At 66.3% G+C, this 15,852-nt stretch overlaps 2 protein-coding genes across 6 annotated transcripts; one reads left to right on the top strand and one right to left on the bottom strand.

Annotated features, from left to right (window-relative positions):
- Positions 1-3: 3 nt before the first annotated feature.
- Positions 4-3,497, bottom strand: LOC133627837 (complement factor D-like). Its single transcript, XM_062015131.1, has 5 exons — positions 3,326-3,497; positions 2,994-3,147; positions 2,594-2,738; positions 1,459-1,716; positions 4-460 (listed from the first exon to the last, which is right to left on the bottom strand). The coding sequence occupies exons 1-5, from the start codon at positions 3,384-3,386 to the stop codon at positions 287-289; spliced, it is 792 nt and encodes a 263-aa protein (XP_061871115.1). The 5' UTR covers positions 3,387-3,497; the 3' UTR covers positions 4-286.
- A 2,547-nt stretch (positions 3,498-6,044) lies between these two features.
- Positions 6,045-9,898, top strand: PLPPR3 (phospholipid phosphatase related 3). Of its 5 annotated transcripts, none has more exons than XM_062015094.1 (8): positions 6,045-6,128; positions 6,780-6,899; positions 7,060-7,245; positions 7,355-7,484; positions 7,712-7,907; positions 7,992-8,049; positions 8,298-8,471; positions 8,562-9,898. In XM_062015094.1, exons 2-8 carry the CDS (start codon positions 6,825-6,827, stop codon positions 9,828-9,830), a joined length of 2,088 nt encoding a protein of 695 aa, XP_061871078.1. In that variant the 5' UTR covers positions 6,045-6,128; positions 6,780-6,824; the 3' UTR covers positions 9,831-9,898. The 5 variants fall into 5 exon arrangements, with proteins under 5 accessions (XP_061871078.1, XP_061871083.1, XP_061871082.1 ...); XM_062015099.1 differs by having other exon boundaries at positions 6,777-6,899; XM_062015098.1 differs by having other exon boundaries at positions 6,741-6,899.
- Positions 9,899-15,852: the final 5,954 nt, after the last annotated feature.

Here is a 15,852-nt window from a genome sequence, read left to right as displayed (position 1 = left end):
CTCTGCAGGGATCATCATGACTTTATTGCAGCGTTAAGGGCATGTTCAGCAAAGCCTGTGGCTTGTGCCAGCATGGGGGGCTGTGCCCCCTCCACCCTGCCACCCCCAGCCCTGCCCCTTGCTCTGCCAACGAGCTCCTGGGCACCCTTTTCCCCCCCTGTTCCTTGGGCACAGCCCCCTCCTGTCGCTGGGGGCTGCTCAGCGGTGGGACCCTCCCCTCCCCAGCCCCCCGGGGCCGGGCGGGCAGCAGCAAAGCCGTGGCGTGGAGCCGCGCCCGGGGCAGGGCTCAGGGGGCAGCCGTGAGTGCAGGCGCCGAGGCCAGGACGCCGTCGATCCAGGCTGCGTAGGGCGCGATCCGCGTGTAGATGGCGGGTTTGTGCTGGTTGCCGCACACTCGGGAACCGGCCGTCACCACCCCCTCGGCCACCCCCCCGCAGACCAGGGGCCCGCCGGAGTCTCCCTGCGAGACCAGAGCTCGGTCAGTTGCTGCCTGAGGGTTTGCTGCCTCGTTCCAACTCGGGTCCCCACCTGAGCTCAGGCTCTGTGGGGGTCAGAGCTCCAGCCCCTGCGTGCTCCCAGCCATGGGTTTCACCTGCTGGGGTCAGGCTGATCCATGGGGTCTTCAAGTTTCACGTCTGACATTGTTTTATAAGCTTAACTGGTGCTTATGTGTGGGACAGGGGAATGTGAATGCTGCCTGGGGCAACAGAGAGGATGCACAATAGGAGGAACGACCCCCTGCATCCAGCACTGCAGTATCAAATGCCTCCTGCATGAACCCCCAAAACTGGCTCTGAGGGAGTTTTCCTGGACCAGCTTTTATGGTACCAAGGCATAGAATCATGGAATCAGTTTGGTTGGCAAAGCCCTTTGAGCTGCTCCCAGCCCTGCCCTCACCCTGCTCAGCCCACCACTGACCCCTGGCCCTCAGCAGCTCAGCTCCAGGGCTTTGGGATCCCTCCAGGGCTGGGCACTCCCCCAGCTCCCTGGGCAGCCTGGCACAGGGGCTGACACCCCTCTCAGGGAAACAGTTCTGCCTCAGCTCCAACCTCAACCTCCCCTGGGGCAACTTGAGCCCATTTCCCCTTGTCCTGTCACTCAGGTGCAGAGTCCAGCCCCCAGCTCCCTGCAGCCTCCTGTCAGGGAGTGTCAGAGAGTGCTCCTGTCTCCCCTCGGCCTCCTCTTCTCCAGGCTCAACATCCCCATTCCCTCAGCCCCTCCCCAGCACCCTTGTACTCCAGCTCTGTGCCCAGCTCTGGCCACGCTGCAGCCCCTCAATGTCTTTCCTGGAGCAAGGGGCCCACAATTGAACACAGTGTTTCTGTCCTGCCACATCAGCCTTCCCTCCTCCCCTTGCTCTGCTGCCAGCCCAGCCCCTGCTCTGCCAGGACACGGTGGGACAGGCAGCAGAGGGCTTTCAGAGCATCCTGGCAGACTCCTGCCACGGCTCCACGGTACCTTGCAGGTGTCCTTCCTGTGGGAGCTGGTGCACATCATGTTGCGGGTGACGCTGTGGTCGTGGTGTGTGCGGCGGTTGCAGAGCTCGCGGCTGATGACGGGTCGCTGCAGCTCCTGCAGGGTGTCGGGCCGGCGGCCGCTGTGGCTGGTGGTGCCCCAACCCGCCACCTCACACACGGTGTCGGGCTGCACGTCCCTGTCCTGCCGCTGCAACGGCAGCACCTGCACGTGCTGGTTCAGCTCTGCCTTCTCCTCCAGCTGCCGCCAAAGCACGGGGGGATCGGGTCAGGGACACCCCCCAGACACGGCGAGCACAGACCTGCGCTGCCACGTCCGGGCTCTGGGCTTCACCCTCCAGCCACAGCCCCCAGGATGCAGCCACAGCCCAGTGCCATGGGAACAGCCCAAAGGTGTTTGGTGGGGGAAGTGGGGATGGTCCCATGGGACAGGGAAAGAAGGGCAGGGGGGACTGAGGGGATGGTCCCATGGGACAGGGAAGGGAGGACTGAGCAGACACAGCCCAAAGATGTTTGGTGGGGGAAGTAGGGATGGTCCCATGGGACAGCAAAAGAAGGGCAGGGGGGACTGAGGGGATGGTCCCATGGGACAGGGAAGGGAGGACTAAGCAGATACTGCCCAAAGGTGTTTGGTGGGGGAAGTGGGGATGATCCCATGGGACAGGGAAAGAGGGATGTGGGAGACTGGGAGGATGGTTCCATGGGACGTGGAAGGAGGGACTGAGGGGATGCTTCCATGGGACATGGAAGGAAGGACAGTGGTGACTGAAGGGATGGTCCCATGGTACAGGGAAGGGAGGACTGAGCAGACACAGCCCAAAGGTGTTTGGTGGGGGAAGTGGGGATGGTCCCATGGGACACGGAAGGAAGGACGATGGGGACTGAAGGGATGGTCCAATGGGACATGGAAGGAGGGACTGAGGGGATGGTCCAATGGGACATGGAAGGAGGGACAGGGGGCCCTGAGCAGTCCCAGGTTGGCCTCGAGGTTTTTCCCCTCCTGCAGTCAGTGACCTCCCAGGGTCCAAGGGGACAGAGGGATTTGCAAGAGCGGGGCTGTGCCTGCTGGGTGGTGGGGGAAAGGGTTCTGGCTGGGATCTCAGCAGCCTCAAGCCCACCTGGAGGAGGAGGAGGTCGTCCTCGTTGTTGTGGATGTTGCTGCCAGGGTGGGGGATCTGAGCACGCACCCTGTACAGGCGTTTGTGGGGCTCTGGCTTCGTCAGGGAGTGGGCACCCAGGAGGACCTGGAAGAGTTGGCCATCCCTGGAAGAGAGGCAGCACGTGGGGCACACAGAGCTGGGGGTGTCACTGCACCCAGACATGGGAACAGGGCGCTGTGGGGTGCCAGACACCCTCCCCGTGGGGTGCCAGGAGCTCCTGGGATCCGGCAGCCCCTTCCCAGCCCTCACCACAGGCATGAGCAGAGCTTTGGGGCTCTGACATTGAGGCTATGGAGCAGAATTTGTCCTGAGGCCAAGAGCCCTGTGCTCACACCCCAGTCGCTGCCCTGGCACTCACGTCTCCTCGGTGCAGTGCGCGGCGCTCAGCACCCACTGCTCAGCGATGAGGAAGCCGCCGCAGACGTGCTGCCCGTCCAGCTGCAGCGAGGCCATGTACGGCCTCAGGTGGGGCTTGGCCTCAGAACCCCTCAGGATCCGGCCCCGGGGCTGCCCTGTTGCAGGTGAGAAAGGGGACAGGTTACCCAGGCATCGCCCCAGCCCCCCAGCAGAGCGTGGGGCAGAGTCACCCCCACAGTCCCCTCTCAGCACCCCTGGACCCACCTCTGTGAGCCCCAGCAGAGCCCAACTGGGGACCCCCCCGTGCTGGGGATGGAGGGAGGGTGCACTCACCAGTCACCACGGCCCCCAGCAGCACAGTGAGGATGAGGACGGGAGCAGGATGTTGCCCCATAGCTGCAGTGGAGCCCGGCTGTGGGGTCCGTGGGCTCCGTGGGGCAGTCGCTGCTCAGACGGGGCCGGGGCTGGGACCGGCTTTTAAGCGCAGCTCTGTGGGAGGAAGGAGCAGCAGCGCAAGGGGAGGTGAGGAGGGGGGCGGGGGGACTTTCCGATGCGGGGGCCGGGTGTTTTCAAACGTTCAACTTATAAAAAGGGTCAAAAGTTCCCGGCACAGACAAGGCGGGGGCAGGAAACAGCCCGTCCCGGCTGCTGGACCTGGCACCGGCTGCGGGGGATTTCTGGGCTGTTGTTTTCAAAGCTGAAAGCGAATCTGAATCTGGCTCCTGGCACATGCAGCAGTGCCCGGGGCTGACCCCAGCCCCCCCTGCACCGAGGACCCCAGGGAGGGCTGGTGGGTGCTGGCTGCCAGCTCGGTGGGTGCCCAGGGCTGCAGACGTGGTGGGTTTGGCCTTGGTGAGGACAAGGGGGAGGTTGGGACCAGCAGACCCTGGTGAGGGTCGCCAGGGGATGCCCCTGCCCCGAGGGGAGCTGCTGCAGGGCCGGTGACGGTGGCGGGAGGGGATGGAGGGGGCAGGGGCAGCCCGAGCCCCCTCTGCTTTTCCCCCCGGTGCCACTAAGCGGAGCCACCGCCTCGGCTCCTGCCGCTCCCGCCGTGTCCCCAGCGCCGGAGCCGCCCGGGTTTGTCCCCTACGCCCCTCACCCTGCCTCGGGTCTGCTCCGGCGGCACCGCGCAGAGGCCAGGGCCGGGGTCCGGGCATTCCCCCGTGCCCGTTTGGGGCTGGGGTCTCTCCCCGCTGCCTTCGCCACCGTTGCCCACCAGCGTGGCCGGGACCAAGCGGGGCTGGGGCAAACCAACCAAGGGGCTGCAGCCCACCCTCCTCCTCTTCTTCCCCACACCCCACAAGCATTTACAGCCCCAAATTGTCGGATTCCCTTCATCCGGCTGCACACACACCCCATCACCTGCTTGACTCCCCCCAGCCACCCCCCGACCCCCGGTACCAACCTGCCCGAGGGTTCTGGGGGCCAAGGCACCCCTGGGGGAAAGGGGGTCTCGCTGCGGGGGTGGCTTTGTCCTCCCGCTGTCCCCCGTGTGCCGGGTGGCACAGGCCAGGAGGGGCTGGAGCGCAGGGACGGGAGCGCAGCCCCCCAGCCCCCCAACCCCGCAGCCCCCCAGCACCGCAGCCCCGCAGCCCCACAACCCCGCAGCCCCCCAGCCCCGCAGCCCCGCAGCCCCCCAGCCCCGCAGCCCCGCAGCCCCCAGCCCCCCAGCCCCGCAGCCCCGCAGCCCCCCAGCCCCTCAGCCCCCAGCCCCCCAGCCCCGCAGCCCCGCAGCCCCGCAGCCCCTCAGCCCCCAGCCCCCCATTCCCTCAGCCCCCAGCCCCCCAGCCCCGCAGCCCCGCAGCCCCCCAGCCCCGCAGCCCCACAGCCCCGCAGCCCCCCAGCCCCGCAGCCCCACAGCCCCGCAGCCCCCATCCCCTCAGCCCCGCAGCCCCCATCCCCGCAGCCCCCCAGCCCCGCAGCCCCGCAGCCCCCCAGCCCCGCAGCCCCGCAGCCGGATCGGGGGTTTGGCTCAAGCCGGGGATTTTTCCGCGGGGAGAAGCAGCTTAATCGCGGCTTGCAGGGGCTCCGGGATTTAGCCGTTAAATACGCCGGGAGATTTGTACCCACTTAGGGCCAAAAATGGAACAAGGGCAGCGTGTGGTGGCTGGTGCCGTGGAGCGGGGCTGTGCGGAGCCCGGCCGAGGCCGTGAGTGGGTGGGCGATGGGGGACAGGGCGGTGGGTGGGATGAGAGGGGGGTGCAAGGGACAGGCGTGGGGTACGTGGGGCAGTAAAGGGGAGGAGAGGGGGACAAGGCAGGAGTGTCCTGTCCTTCTCTGAGAGGTGCTGGAAGTGCTGGGGGAGCACAGGGAGCTGCCAACGCTTCCCCAGCCCTGAATTGGGGGTGACTCAAGGATTGGCCTCGGTGTTGTCCCCGGTGCCCCTTGGCCAGAGCCGGCTCAGAGTGTGGGGAGGGGGCTTTGACCTCAGCCCTGAGGCCCCTGGGACACGGCAGTGCCCGTAGGGAGAGCAGATACCCCCGAGCCATCAGCCCAGATGGGCGCTGGGGGCTGGCAGAGTCCTGGAGGGAGGTGGGTTTGGGGGGGGGTCACACACCCCCGTGTCCTGGGGGTCACGCACGTCCGTCCTGGCAGCCTTGGGCGGCTGAGCTCGGTGAGGGAGGGGGCTCTGTAGAGCACGGTGGTCCCCGGGGCGGGGGCGCGACCCCCCAGCCCCGCAGCACATGGTGGGAAGGGCGCGATCCGAGTGGGGGGGGGGAGCCCGGACCTGGGGATCCGGGACCCCCCCGGTCCCTGCGGCACGGCCCGGGGTGCGGAGCGGCTCTCGGGGGTGCGGAGCGGCGCGGGGGGAGTCGGTCGCACTCGCCGCCCCCGGCCCCGCCCGACCCTTTGTCTCGTCCCCGAGTCCCCGGAGCCGCGTCGCCGGTCCCGCTGGGGTCAGGGGGGGGCTCAGCGCCCCGGGAGGGGCCGGGAGCAGCGGGGCGGGGGGCGGCGGGGGGCGGAGAGGAGGAGGAGGAGGAGGAGGAGGAGGAGGAGGAGGAGGGAGGTGGCGGGGGCGGAGGAAGCGGCCGCTCCCCGCGCTCCGCCGAGGCAGGAGCATCCCGGCTCCCGGGGACCCCCCGGCCGCCCCCCGCCGCCCCCCGGCCCCGCTTCACCCCCGGCGGCCGCAGCAGAGGTGAGTGGGGGCAACGGGCGGCACAAAGGGCCGCTCCCCGCCCCGCCGGCCCCGACCCCCGCCCGCGGCTGCGGCACAGCTGAGACCACCCGGCCCTCTCCCGGGCCTGCGCGGGTGCCCCCCGGGCTGCCCCCCGTTAATAGCCCTCCCGTTAACACCCCTCCCGTTAATACCCCTCCGTTAATGCCCCCGCGTCATTGCCCACCCCCCTCCCCGCTATCGCCCCCCATTACTCCATCTCCATTATCCCTCCCCCCTTTTCCCAGCCGGGGCTCGGTGGCCGTGCCGGGGGGCTGCGGAATGCCCGGGGACCCCCACGGTCGGCTCGGCTCTGCGGGCGGCACACCCCCTCTCCACGCCCTCCGCAGCAGCCTCGCTGCCTGTCGCGGCGGTGGCTGCCTGTCGCGATAGCCGAGCCTCCACCCTACTTGTTGTCCCAGCTGGGAGTCTCCTGGGGGCCGCGGGGACCACCCCTGTCTCGACCCAGCTCACCCCTGGGGATGCCCTGGGGGAGTCCCGGGGACGGCAGCCCCCGGGTACCGGCAGCTTCCCCTCGGTGAGTGGCTGCAGGGGGGCAGGTGGGTGAGTCCAGGGGCTGTCCCCTCCCTGTAGGGCCGAAAGCAGGGGGGTGACGCTGCTGCCCCCCAGCAGGGCAGAGGCACAGCCCAGCAGGACCCCGGTGCCAGCCCCAGGACCATGATCCCTGCCAAGGAGAAGACCAGGGCTCCCAAGGACAGCATGACGCTCCTGCCCTGCTTCTACTTCGTGGAGGTGGGTGTGGGGTGGGTGGGAGTGGAGGGGGGTGGGAGCCTGAGCTGGGGTCTCCTTCCCTTGGGCCCTGGTCCTGCCCTGGCATGGAGGGGATGGGGTCTTTGCCCCTTCCTGGCGGGGCTGCGGTGTGGTGGTCCCGACGCTCCGCTCTCCCCTCCAGCTGCCCATCGTGGCCTCCTCCGTCGTGACCCTCTACTTCTTGGAGCTGACAGACCTCTTCAAGCCAGCCAAGGTGGGCTTCCAGTGCTACGACCGGGCTCTCTCCATGCCCTACGTGGAGACCAACGAGGAGCTCATCCCGCTGCTCATGCTGCTCAGCTTGGCCTTCGCCGCGCCCGCCGCCTCCGTGAGTCCCGCTGCAGGGGGGTGACGATGGAGCCAGGGCTTGGGGGTACACCCCTGACAGCCTGGGTCCCCTGACACAGCACCCCCTGAGCTGCTGATTCCCTCCCCAGATCATGGTTGGGGAGGGCATCGTGTACTGCCTGCAGTCCCGGCTGAAGGGCCGCGCCGGTGCCGAGGGCAGCATCAACGCCGGCGGCTGCAACTTCAACTCCTTCCTGCGCCGCACCGTGAGGTTTGTGGGTACGTTGTGCTGCAGCCTGGGCATGTGCCCACCCTGGGGGATGGGCTGAGGGGCCAGGGGCAGACACTGGGGCACCCCAGATGTGACAGCAGGAGCTCACGGCCTCACCAGACCCGAGGCACCACGCTGGATCTGTCCCAGTGTGTGTCCCGGGGCTGGGGAGTGCTCTGGGTGCCCTGGGGTAGGGACAGAGGGTCACCCACCATCCTGGTCCTGCCATCCCCAGGTGTCCACGTGTTCGGGCTGTGTGCGACAGCCCTGGTGACAGACGTCATCCAGCTGGCCACTGGCTACCATGCTCCCTTCTTCCTGACCGTCTGCAAGCCCAACTACACCCTGCTGGGCACCCCCTGTGATGCCAACCCCTACATCACTCAGGACATCTGCTCGGGCACGGACAAGCACGCCATCCTCTCTGCCAGGTACGTGCCAGGGATAGCAGAGACCCTCCTGCCCCGTCCCACCCTCCTGCCCCGTCCCACCTGCACCCTCCTGTCTCCCCACAGGAAGACTTTCCCCTCCCAGCACGCGACGCTCTCGGCTTTTGCTGCTGTCTACGTGTCGGTGAGTTCCCGGCACTGCCCGGCTCTGGCATCTCCCTCCTGTCAGCACATGCACAGACAAGCTCTGCCCAGCACACGGGTGCCCGTGTCGGGTGCCTTCACACCCCTCTGCCCGCTCAGGCACCCGCAGTGCCACGTGCACCAAGGAGCTCTCTGCACGGCCGGGGGACGTGGGGAGGCTGCGGGGCTGCGATGGCAGCGGGGGCTGGTGCCACCGGGCCGTGTGTAACAGCCTCCTCCTGCCACCAGATGTATTTCAACTCCATCATCTCGGACAGCACCAAACTCCTCAAGCCCATCCTGGTCTTCACCTTCGCCATCGCCGCCGGCATCTGCGGCCTCACCCAGATCACCCAGTACCGCAGCCACCCCGCCGACGTCTACGTGGGCTTCCTGATCGGCTCCGGCATCGCCACCTACCTGGTGGGTGCCAACCCCCGCCAGGGGGGTGTTTGGGGAGGGGAAGGGTGGTCCCTGGGGCCGCGCTGACCCCCCACGCCGCCTCTCCCGCAGGCTTACCACGCCGTCGGCAACTTCCGCGCCCCGACCGAGAAGGCGGCGGCGGCGGCGCCGGCCAAGGACGCGCTGCGGGCGCTGACCCAGAGGGGCCACGACTCCGTCTACCACCAGAACAAGTCGGTGAGCACGGACGAGCTGAACCCGCAGACACGGCTGGAGGAGGCGGCGCGGCCGGTGCCGCGCGAGAAGAACTCTCTGGGCAGCCTGAAACGGGCCAGCGTGGACGTGGACCTGCTGGCCCCACGCAGCCCCATGGCCAAGGAGAACATGGTGACCTTCAGCAACACCCTCCCCCGCGTCAACACGCCGTCCATGGACGACCCCGCCAGGCGCCACATGACCATCCACGTGCCCGTGGACGCGTCCCGCTCCAAGCAGCTCATCAGCGAGTGGAAGCAGAAGTCTCTGGAGGGCCGCGGCATGACGCTGGCGGAGGAGGCGGCTGGCGGCGGCCGCGGCGCCGGGGACGGCCCTGATGATGTCCCCCCGTCGCTGTACCCCACGGTGCAGGCGCGCTCGGCCGAGCGGGCGGCCGTGGGGCCCCGCGTGCTCATCCAGCCGCGGCCGGGCGCCTCGCAGCTGGTTCACATCCCCGAGGAGAGCCAGGCGGGCGGCGGCGCGGCGGCGGGCGGCGGCGCGGCCGTGAGGGCCAAGTGGGTGATGGTGGCGGAGAAAGGGGGAGCGCAGAGGGTGGCCAACCCGCCCCGGCTCATGCAGGTCATCGCCATGTCCAAGCAGCAGAGCGTGGTGGCCGTCACCCCCAAGCACTCGGAAACCGCCTCGTCCTCCTCCACCAGCTCGGATTCCTCCCAGTACCGCTCGCCCTCGGAGCGGGACGGCTCCGGCATCATCACCATCGACGCCCACGCCCCTCACCACCCCGTCGTTCACCTCTCTGCCGGCAACGGGCCCTGGGAGTGGAAAGCGGGGCCGAAGGGGCCGGAGGGGTCGGACGCCTACGAGCTGGGCGAGGTGGGGAAGGATTTCCGCGTGTTCCACCCGGCCAAAAGCGCCGGCGTGTCGCCCGGCTCCTCCGTCAGCGACGTGGAGCAGGACGAGCCGCGCTACGGCAGCCTGGCCGCCATCCCCGGCGCCGCGGCGGGGGCTGTGGAGCGAGGGGAGGCGCCCCCCGAGGGGCTGCTGGCCACGGCCAGCCGCGAGTCCACGCTGCGCAGGAAGCCGGCCGACAGGGACGGGCAGGGGGACGGCGAGGTGGAGCACTACTACAGGAAAATGCAAGCTGGAAGGAGGTTTAAGGATTGAGCCCCTCTGGTGCTTTTCCCTGTGCTCCTGCCCCGGCTCGGGGTGGGGGGCTCGGGGCTGTGACACCAGGGTCCCTCTCTGCTGGGGGGGGGCATCGGGACAAGGCTGCCTTTGGCATCGGGGTGATGGAGCAGCACGAGGATGTGGCAGAGCATGGTCATGCCAGACCCTGAGCTGAGCTGTGCGTGTGGGAGCCCCTGGCGTGGGATCTCCCTCCTGCCTGGGCAGTTGTGGGGGCTCAGGGGTCTCTTGTCCTGTGGGGTTGGGCAGCTCCAAGCACTTCTGACTTTCTTTTTCTCTCTAACACAGGTGCTGACGTTTGTGAGGGGTTAATTTATTGCAGCTGCTGTTGGGGGTGGGTTGGGAGGGGAGAAAATGGTGCTGAAGGGCTTCAGGGGGGATGGATTGAAGAGGCTTGATGAGGGAAAGCTGCTGTGGGCAATAGGTCCTGGATTGGGGGGGGGGGTGGATGCTGGGGGTCCACAGACCCCCATCCTGCACCACTGATCTGTACTGGGGGAGGATGAGGAAGGGATGGGGATGGGGTTTGCTCAGGGCTGGGGCTCTGGGCAAGCAGAGGCTGTAAATACCGCAGGGACTGAAGTAGAGGGTAGGTGTTGGGATGGGGGAGCAGGTTTGGGGTCCTGCAAGGGCTGGGGACTGAGGTTTTGAGGGGAGCAGGGGGGGTCTCCAGGCTGTGAATGGTTTGAAAAGCAAATAAAGATGTGGATGTTCCCTGGCTGAGCTCCTTCACCAGGGTGGGGGGCTGCTGGTCCTGCAGCTACTGAGGGCCAGGACTGGGGCTCACTGGCATCTATGGGGGCTGCTCCAGGCAGATGAGCATCAGGGTCTGGCAGCCAGGAAAGCCTCAGAGCTGCCAAGGGCAGGGCTCAGCATGGGGGTGGGCAGTGGTGTGAGCAGGGAGGACTCTGCCTCAGCCTGTGCCCTGGCCAAGCAGCACAATGGTGAGGGAGGGCACGATGCTGCTAATGCACTCATGACCCTCCCCCCTGCCCCTTCCTGGGAAAAGATGGTTGTCCAAGGCCTCCACCACTCCAAAACAAGATTAAACTCCCTGTCCTCCTTCCAGAGGATGGGTTAAAGGGGCTTTCCAGGCTTTCCAGGCTCCTAAACACCTTCACCATGAGGTGAGCACAAGCAATCGCTCCTACAGCATGATGCATGATCACTGACAGCTGCTCCAGGGTGAGGAGGGGGCTCAGTCACAGCCCAGAGGAGGCTGCCTTGGCCCTTGGGCCATTGCTGCCACAAGAATCATCCTGGCTCAGTGCCCAGTGCCCTGAGACCCCCTCATCATCCTCCTGCCACGGGAGGGAAACGTGTCTGCTGCAGTTTCCCACCGTGTTGCTGTGGTAACGTGGGATCCAGCACCTCGTGGGATCTGTGCCACCAGCTCTGGCCCCTGTTTGGTGCCCCGTGGCCAGCAGAGCCCTGGCAGGGATGATGCCAACCCAAGGTGCAGGGCTTGGCAGCAGTGGTGCAGATAGAGGTCTCATCTGGTGTCCTCCTGTGCCACTGCCTCTCCCAGCCCCATCCCTGTGTGGTGGTGGTGGAACCCCACATGATCTGTGCCCGTGGTGAGGCAGCAGCTGCTCCCGGTGATGATGGCACAGAAATCACCCCCAGGAGCCTTCCAGGGGAGAACTGCAGGTGGGGATGGGGTGAGAGGACAGTGTTGGGCAGAAGAGGTGGAAAAGCAGCTGGAGCACTGGGCAGCAAAGCAGGGACAGCCACCAATGGGCAGAGGCACTGCTGCTGGGGGGTGGGCAGCAAGGGCAAGATGCTCCAGCATCCCCAGTGCCCACAGAGCACCCCTGAAGCTGTTCTGGTTTACACCAGCTCCAGAGCACCGTGGAGGTTGGTTTCAGTCTGCAGCCCACAGGAGCTGCCAGAGAGCAAAGGCTGAGCCTCACAGAGCTGGGGGCAGCCCTTGACCCCTCCCAGCCCCCCCAAACAGGGCAATGGCACCAAAGTGCCAGTGCCAATTGGATTAAGAGCAGATAGCCCAAAGCCTCGCCTTGCAAACAGATGGATTATCCAGTGTAACCCCGACTCAGCGCTGGAAAAGCCACCCGGGGATTAGCAGGAGGATTGTTGGCAGCAGCTCGAGGTGTGGGGGCTGCGGGGGGACACTGATGGGGGGGGTCGCCCCTGCCCGGGTATTGGGCTGATGAGCCGGGGAGGGGGGATTCAGTGCAATGGCAGCAGCAGAAGGGCTGCAGGTTGCCGCCGCGGTGAGGGGTGAGGAGGGTGAAGAGGAGCCGTGAGCCAGGGCAGCTCTGGCAGCCCTTGGGGGAGGGGGGGAAGGGGAGATGCGATCGCTCGCAGCCCGCCGGGCGCAGCCCCCCGCCGCTCTCACGGCTCATTGCGGTGAGCGATGCGTCACACGCCGCCTCCCGCTGCCTCTGACCCAGCCGTTCCCATGGCAACTGCCAGCCCCGCACCGCTCCCGCAGCCCCCCGCCCCCGGGCAGCAGCGCCCGAGGCCCCACGGCGCCGGGAGGGAGTGGGAGCATCATCCATCCTCACCCTCATCCTCATCCTCACCCTCCTCACCCCCATCCTCACCCTCCTCATCCTCATCCTCACCATCCTCACCATCCTCACCCTCATCCTCACCCTCCTCATCCCCATCCCCATCCCCATCCTCACCCTCCTCATCCTCATCCTCATCCTCATCCTCATCCTCATCCTCATCCTCACCCTCATCCTCACCCTCCTCATCCCCATCCTCACCCTCCTCATCCTCATCCTCACCCTCCTCATCCTCATCCTCATCCTCCTCATCCTCACCCTCCTCACCCTCATCCTCACCCTCATCCTCATCCTCATCCTCACAGCAGCCCTGCCCTGGGCAGGGGGTCCCAAGGGGCTGCCAGACCCCATCTCATCAACAGGGGCTCTGCAGGGGCACCCCGTGTCCCCCTCTCTCCAGCTTTGAGAGGGGCTGTGGTGCACAGGGGCCCCTGGAGCCCAGCTCTCCTGGCACTGGCTTCAGCCAGGACCCTGCCTGGGGACAGAGAGGGGACAATGAACACTCAGAACACCCTCTGCCCTGGGCACATCCCCCTGACCTTTGACAAACAAAGGGCTCAGCTTTGACACCACCGACTGGCATCACATCTCTTGGCTTTATTTGCCCCCTCCAGCCTTGGAATCCCCTCCCCCAGCTGCAGGGAGGGAGGGGGAACAGAAATCTCCTTCATTAAGCAAAAGCCAGTTGCTAATTGCCCCTGGAGAGCTGAGCACACAGATTCCCCCGTGACCTGCAAACCACAGACACCAGCTCCAAGGGCAGGATTAGGGCTCCAGAGGAGGGAGCTGCTTTCCCAAGACACACTCTTTAACGTGGCCACTGCCCAACAGCCATCCCACAGCCTCCCAGCACCATGGCTGACGCAGCCCTGGCTGAGGGGTGCTGAGGGCTGCCTCCCCCCTCCTCTCTATGGACCCATTCAGATGGTTCACCCAGTGCTGCTGCTCTCTGCAGGGTCCTGACCGACCCCTCTCATTGGTGCTCAGCAACAGGGGAAGACAGGCTTGAGCAAATATTGCCTCAGGCCCAGTGATGTGAGAGGGCTCAGGACCATCCCCATGGCCACGCCACAGCCCAGGATCCCCCAGAGCAGAAGCATTTGTCCCTTCAGCCAAGTCCCTTATGTGCACCCCCTGCAGCCAGGGAGGCCAGGAGGAAGGACAGGCCTTTCCCAGTGCTGTGCAGTGAACTTGTCCCCCACCTCACTCTGGGCAGAGCTGTTTGAGCCATGAGCATCGTGTGCTCCCCCAAACCCCAACCCAGAGCTCTGCAGGGCAGCTCCTCCTGCCTGGGTCACAGCTGGGGCAGGAACCAGCACCAGGGCTTCCCTCACCCATCCCTGCATCCCCCACACCCACGGAGGACACAGCAGGGCTGGAGACCACCCCCAGGCGTGATGTGCCCCTCACCCATCACCCAGCCCCACGGGGTCTGTGCAGGATGCGGCCTCATGCCGGGTGTTTCCATGGCAGCGGCAGCCCAGCACCGCACGTGCACCCCCAGCACACGGATCCCTGCTTTCCCTGCAGCAGGAGCCTGGAGGCAGCAATTACTGCACCAGGCAGCTAATTGGCAATTCACTACTTGTCTGAGAGGGATCCGGCCTTGCTGGGCAGAAGAGGGCTGTGCTCAGTGCTGGGCCCCTCACTCACTGCCACAGGGACACTGAGGGGCTGCAGCTCCAGGGCTGTGCTCAGTGCTGGGCCCCTCACTCACTGCCACAGGGACACTGAGGGGCTGCAGCGTGGCCAGAGCCGGGCACAGAGCTGGGGAAGGGGCTGGAGCACAAGGGTGCTGGGGAGGGGCTGAGGGAATGGGGGTGTTGAGGCTGGAGAAGAGGAGGCTGAGGGGAGACAGGAGCACTCTCTGACACTCCCTGACAGGAGGCTGCAGGGAGCTGGGGGTCGGGCTCTGCTCCGCAGTAACAAGTGACAGGACAAGGGGAAACAGCCTCAAGTTGCCCCAGGGGAGGTTGAGGTTGGAGCTGAGGCAGAACTGTTTCCCTGAGAGGGGTGTCAGCCCCTGTGCCAGGCTGCCCAGGGAGCTGGGGGAGTGCCCAGCCCTGGAGGGATCCCAAAGCCCTGGAGCTGAGGTGCTGAGGGCTGTGGCTCAGTGCTGGGCTGGGCAGGGTGAGGGGAGGGCTGGGACTGCAGCAGCTTCAGGGGCTTTGCCAACCCAAAGGATTCTGTGGTTCAATAAGGGGCACAGGCCTCCTGCCCTTCCTTGGGCACCATTCCCAGCCCTTCCACAACCAGGCCTGGGCTGTGCTGGGGTCAGGCAGGAGCTGCCACAGGCACCTTTCTGGGAGAGGACGAATTAATTAACCACCATCAGCCTCCTCTAGAAATGCAAAGGGAAGGGGGATGTCAGTGCAAGGGCTGAGCCTTTGGCACTGAGGTGTGGACTAACCCAGGGGTGAAGCCACTGAATGAAAGCAGGAGCCATCCCTGTGCCCATGGCAGTGCAGTGTCACTTCCACACGAGTGTGGGGACAGGCAGAGAGGCAGCAGCTGGTACAAATCCCACCCCGCTGTCAGGGCAGAACACTGGGCTCTTTCAGCAGCACAGGCTCTGCCTGGACCCCCTCAGCAGCCTCAGGGACTGAAGTCTGCACCCAGCCCGAGATGAAATAAGCTCCTGTTCAATGCTCATGTGCTCAACACAAAGAGGATGTGGCCAACACACAGACAAGAGCAGAGCTACAGCAGCAACAGCTCAGGACATTTATTCCTTCTGTTCCTGAAAATCCGGGGTGCTCAGCCCCAGGGAGCAGCGCTGCTGGCACCAGGCACAGCACGAGGCTGAGGCACAGGAGCACAGAACCCCACAATGCTGGAGGCTGGAAGGGCCCTGCAGAGCTGCTCCAGCCCCAGCCCCTGCTCAAGCAGCTTCCCCTGGCTCAGGGGCACAGGAACGTGTCCAGGTGGGGTTGGAAACCTCCTGAGAAGGAGCCTCCACACCCTCCCTGGGCAGCCTGGGCCAGGGCTCCCTCACCTCAGCACCAAAGGACTTGCTCCTCCTGTGCCAGGGGCACTGCCTGTGTGCCAGCCTCTGCCCCTTACCCCTTGTCCTGTCACTGGCCACCACACACCAAACACTGGCCCCATCCTCCTGACACCCACCCTGCAGGGATTGATCAGCAGTGAGCTCAGGCTCCTCTTCTCCAGCCTCAACACCCCCATTCCCTCAGCCCCTCCCCAGCCCCTTGTGCTCCAGCCCCTTCCCCAGCTCTGTGCCCGGCTCTGGCCACGCTGCAGCCCCTCAGTGTCCCTGTGGCAGTGAGTGAGGGGCCCAGCACTGACACAGCCCTGGAGCTGCAGCCTCCCCAGGGCCCAGCACAGGGGACAATCCCTGCCCTGCTCCTGCTGCCACCCCAGTGCTGATCCCAGCCAGGATGCCCTTGGCCTTCTTGCCCCCCTGGGCACGCTGCTGGCTGCTGTTCAGTTGCTGGCACCAACCCCCCCAG

The sequence above is a fragment of the Colius striatus genome, chromosome 25 (genome assembly GCF_028858725.1).
Source record: "Colius striatus isolate bColStr4 chromosome 25, bColStr4.1.hap1, whole genome shotgun sequence".
NCBI lineage: Eukaryota > Metazoa > Chordata > Aves > Coliiformes > Coliidae > Colius > Colius striatus.
The sequence above is the reverse complement of the archived record's forward strand: the minus strand, read 5'-3'. Positions and strand labels throughout refer to the sequence as shown.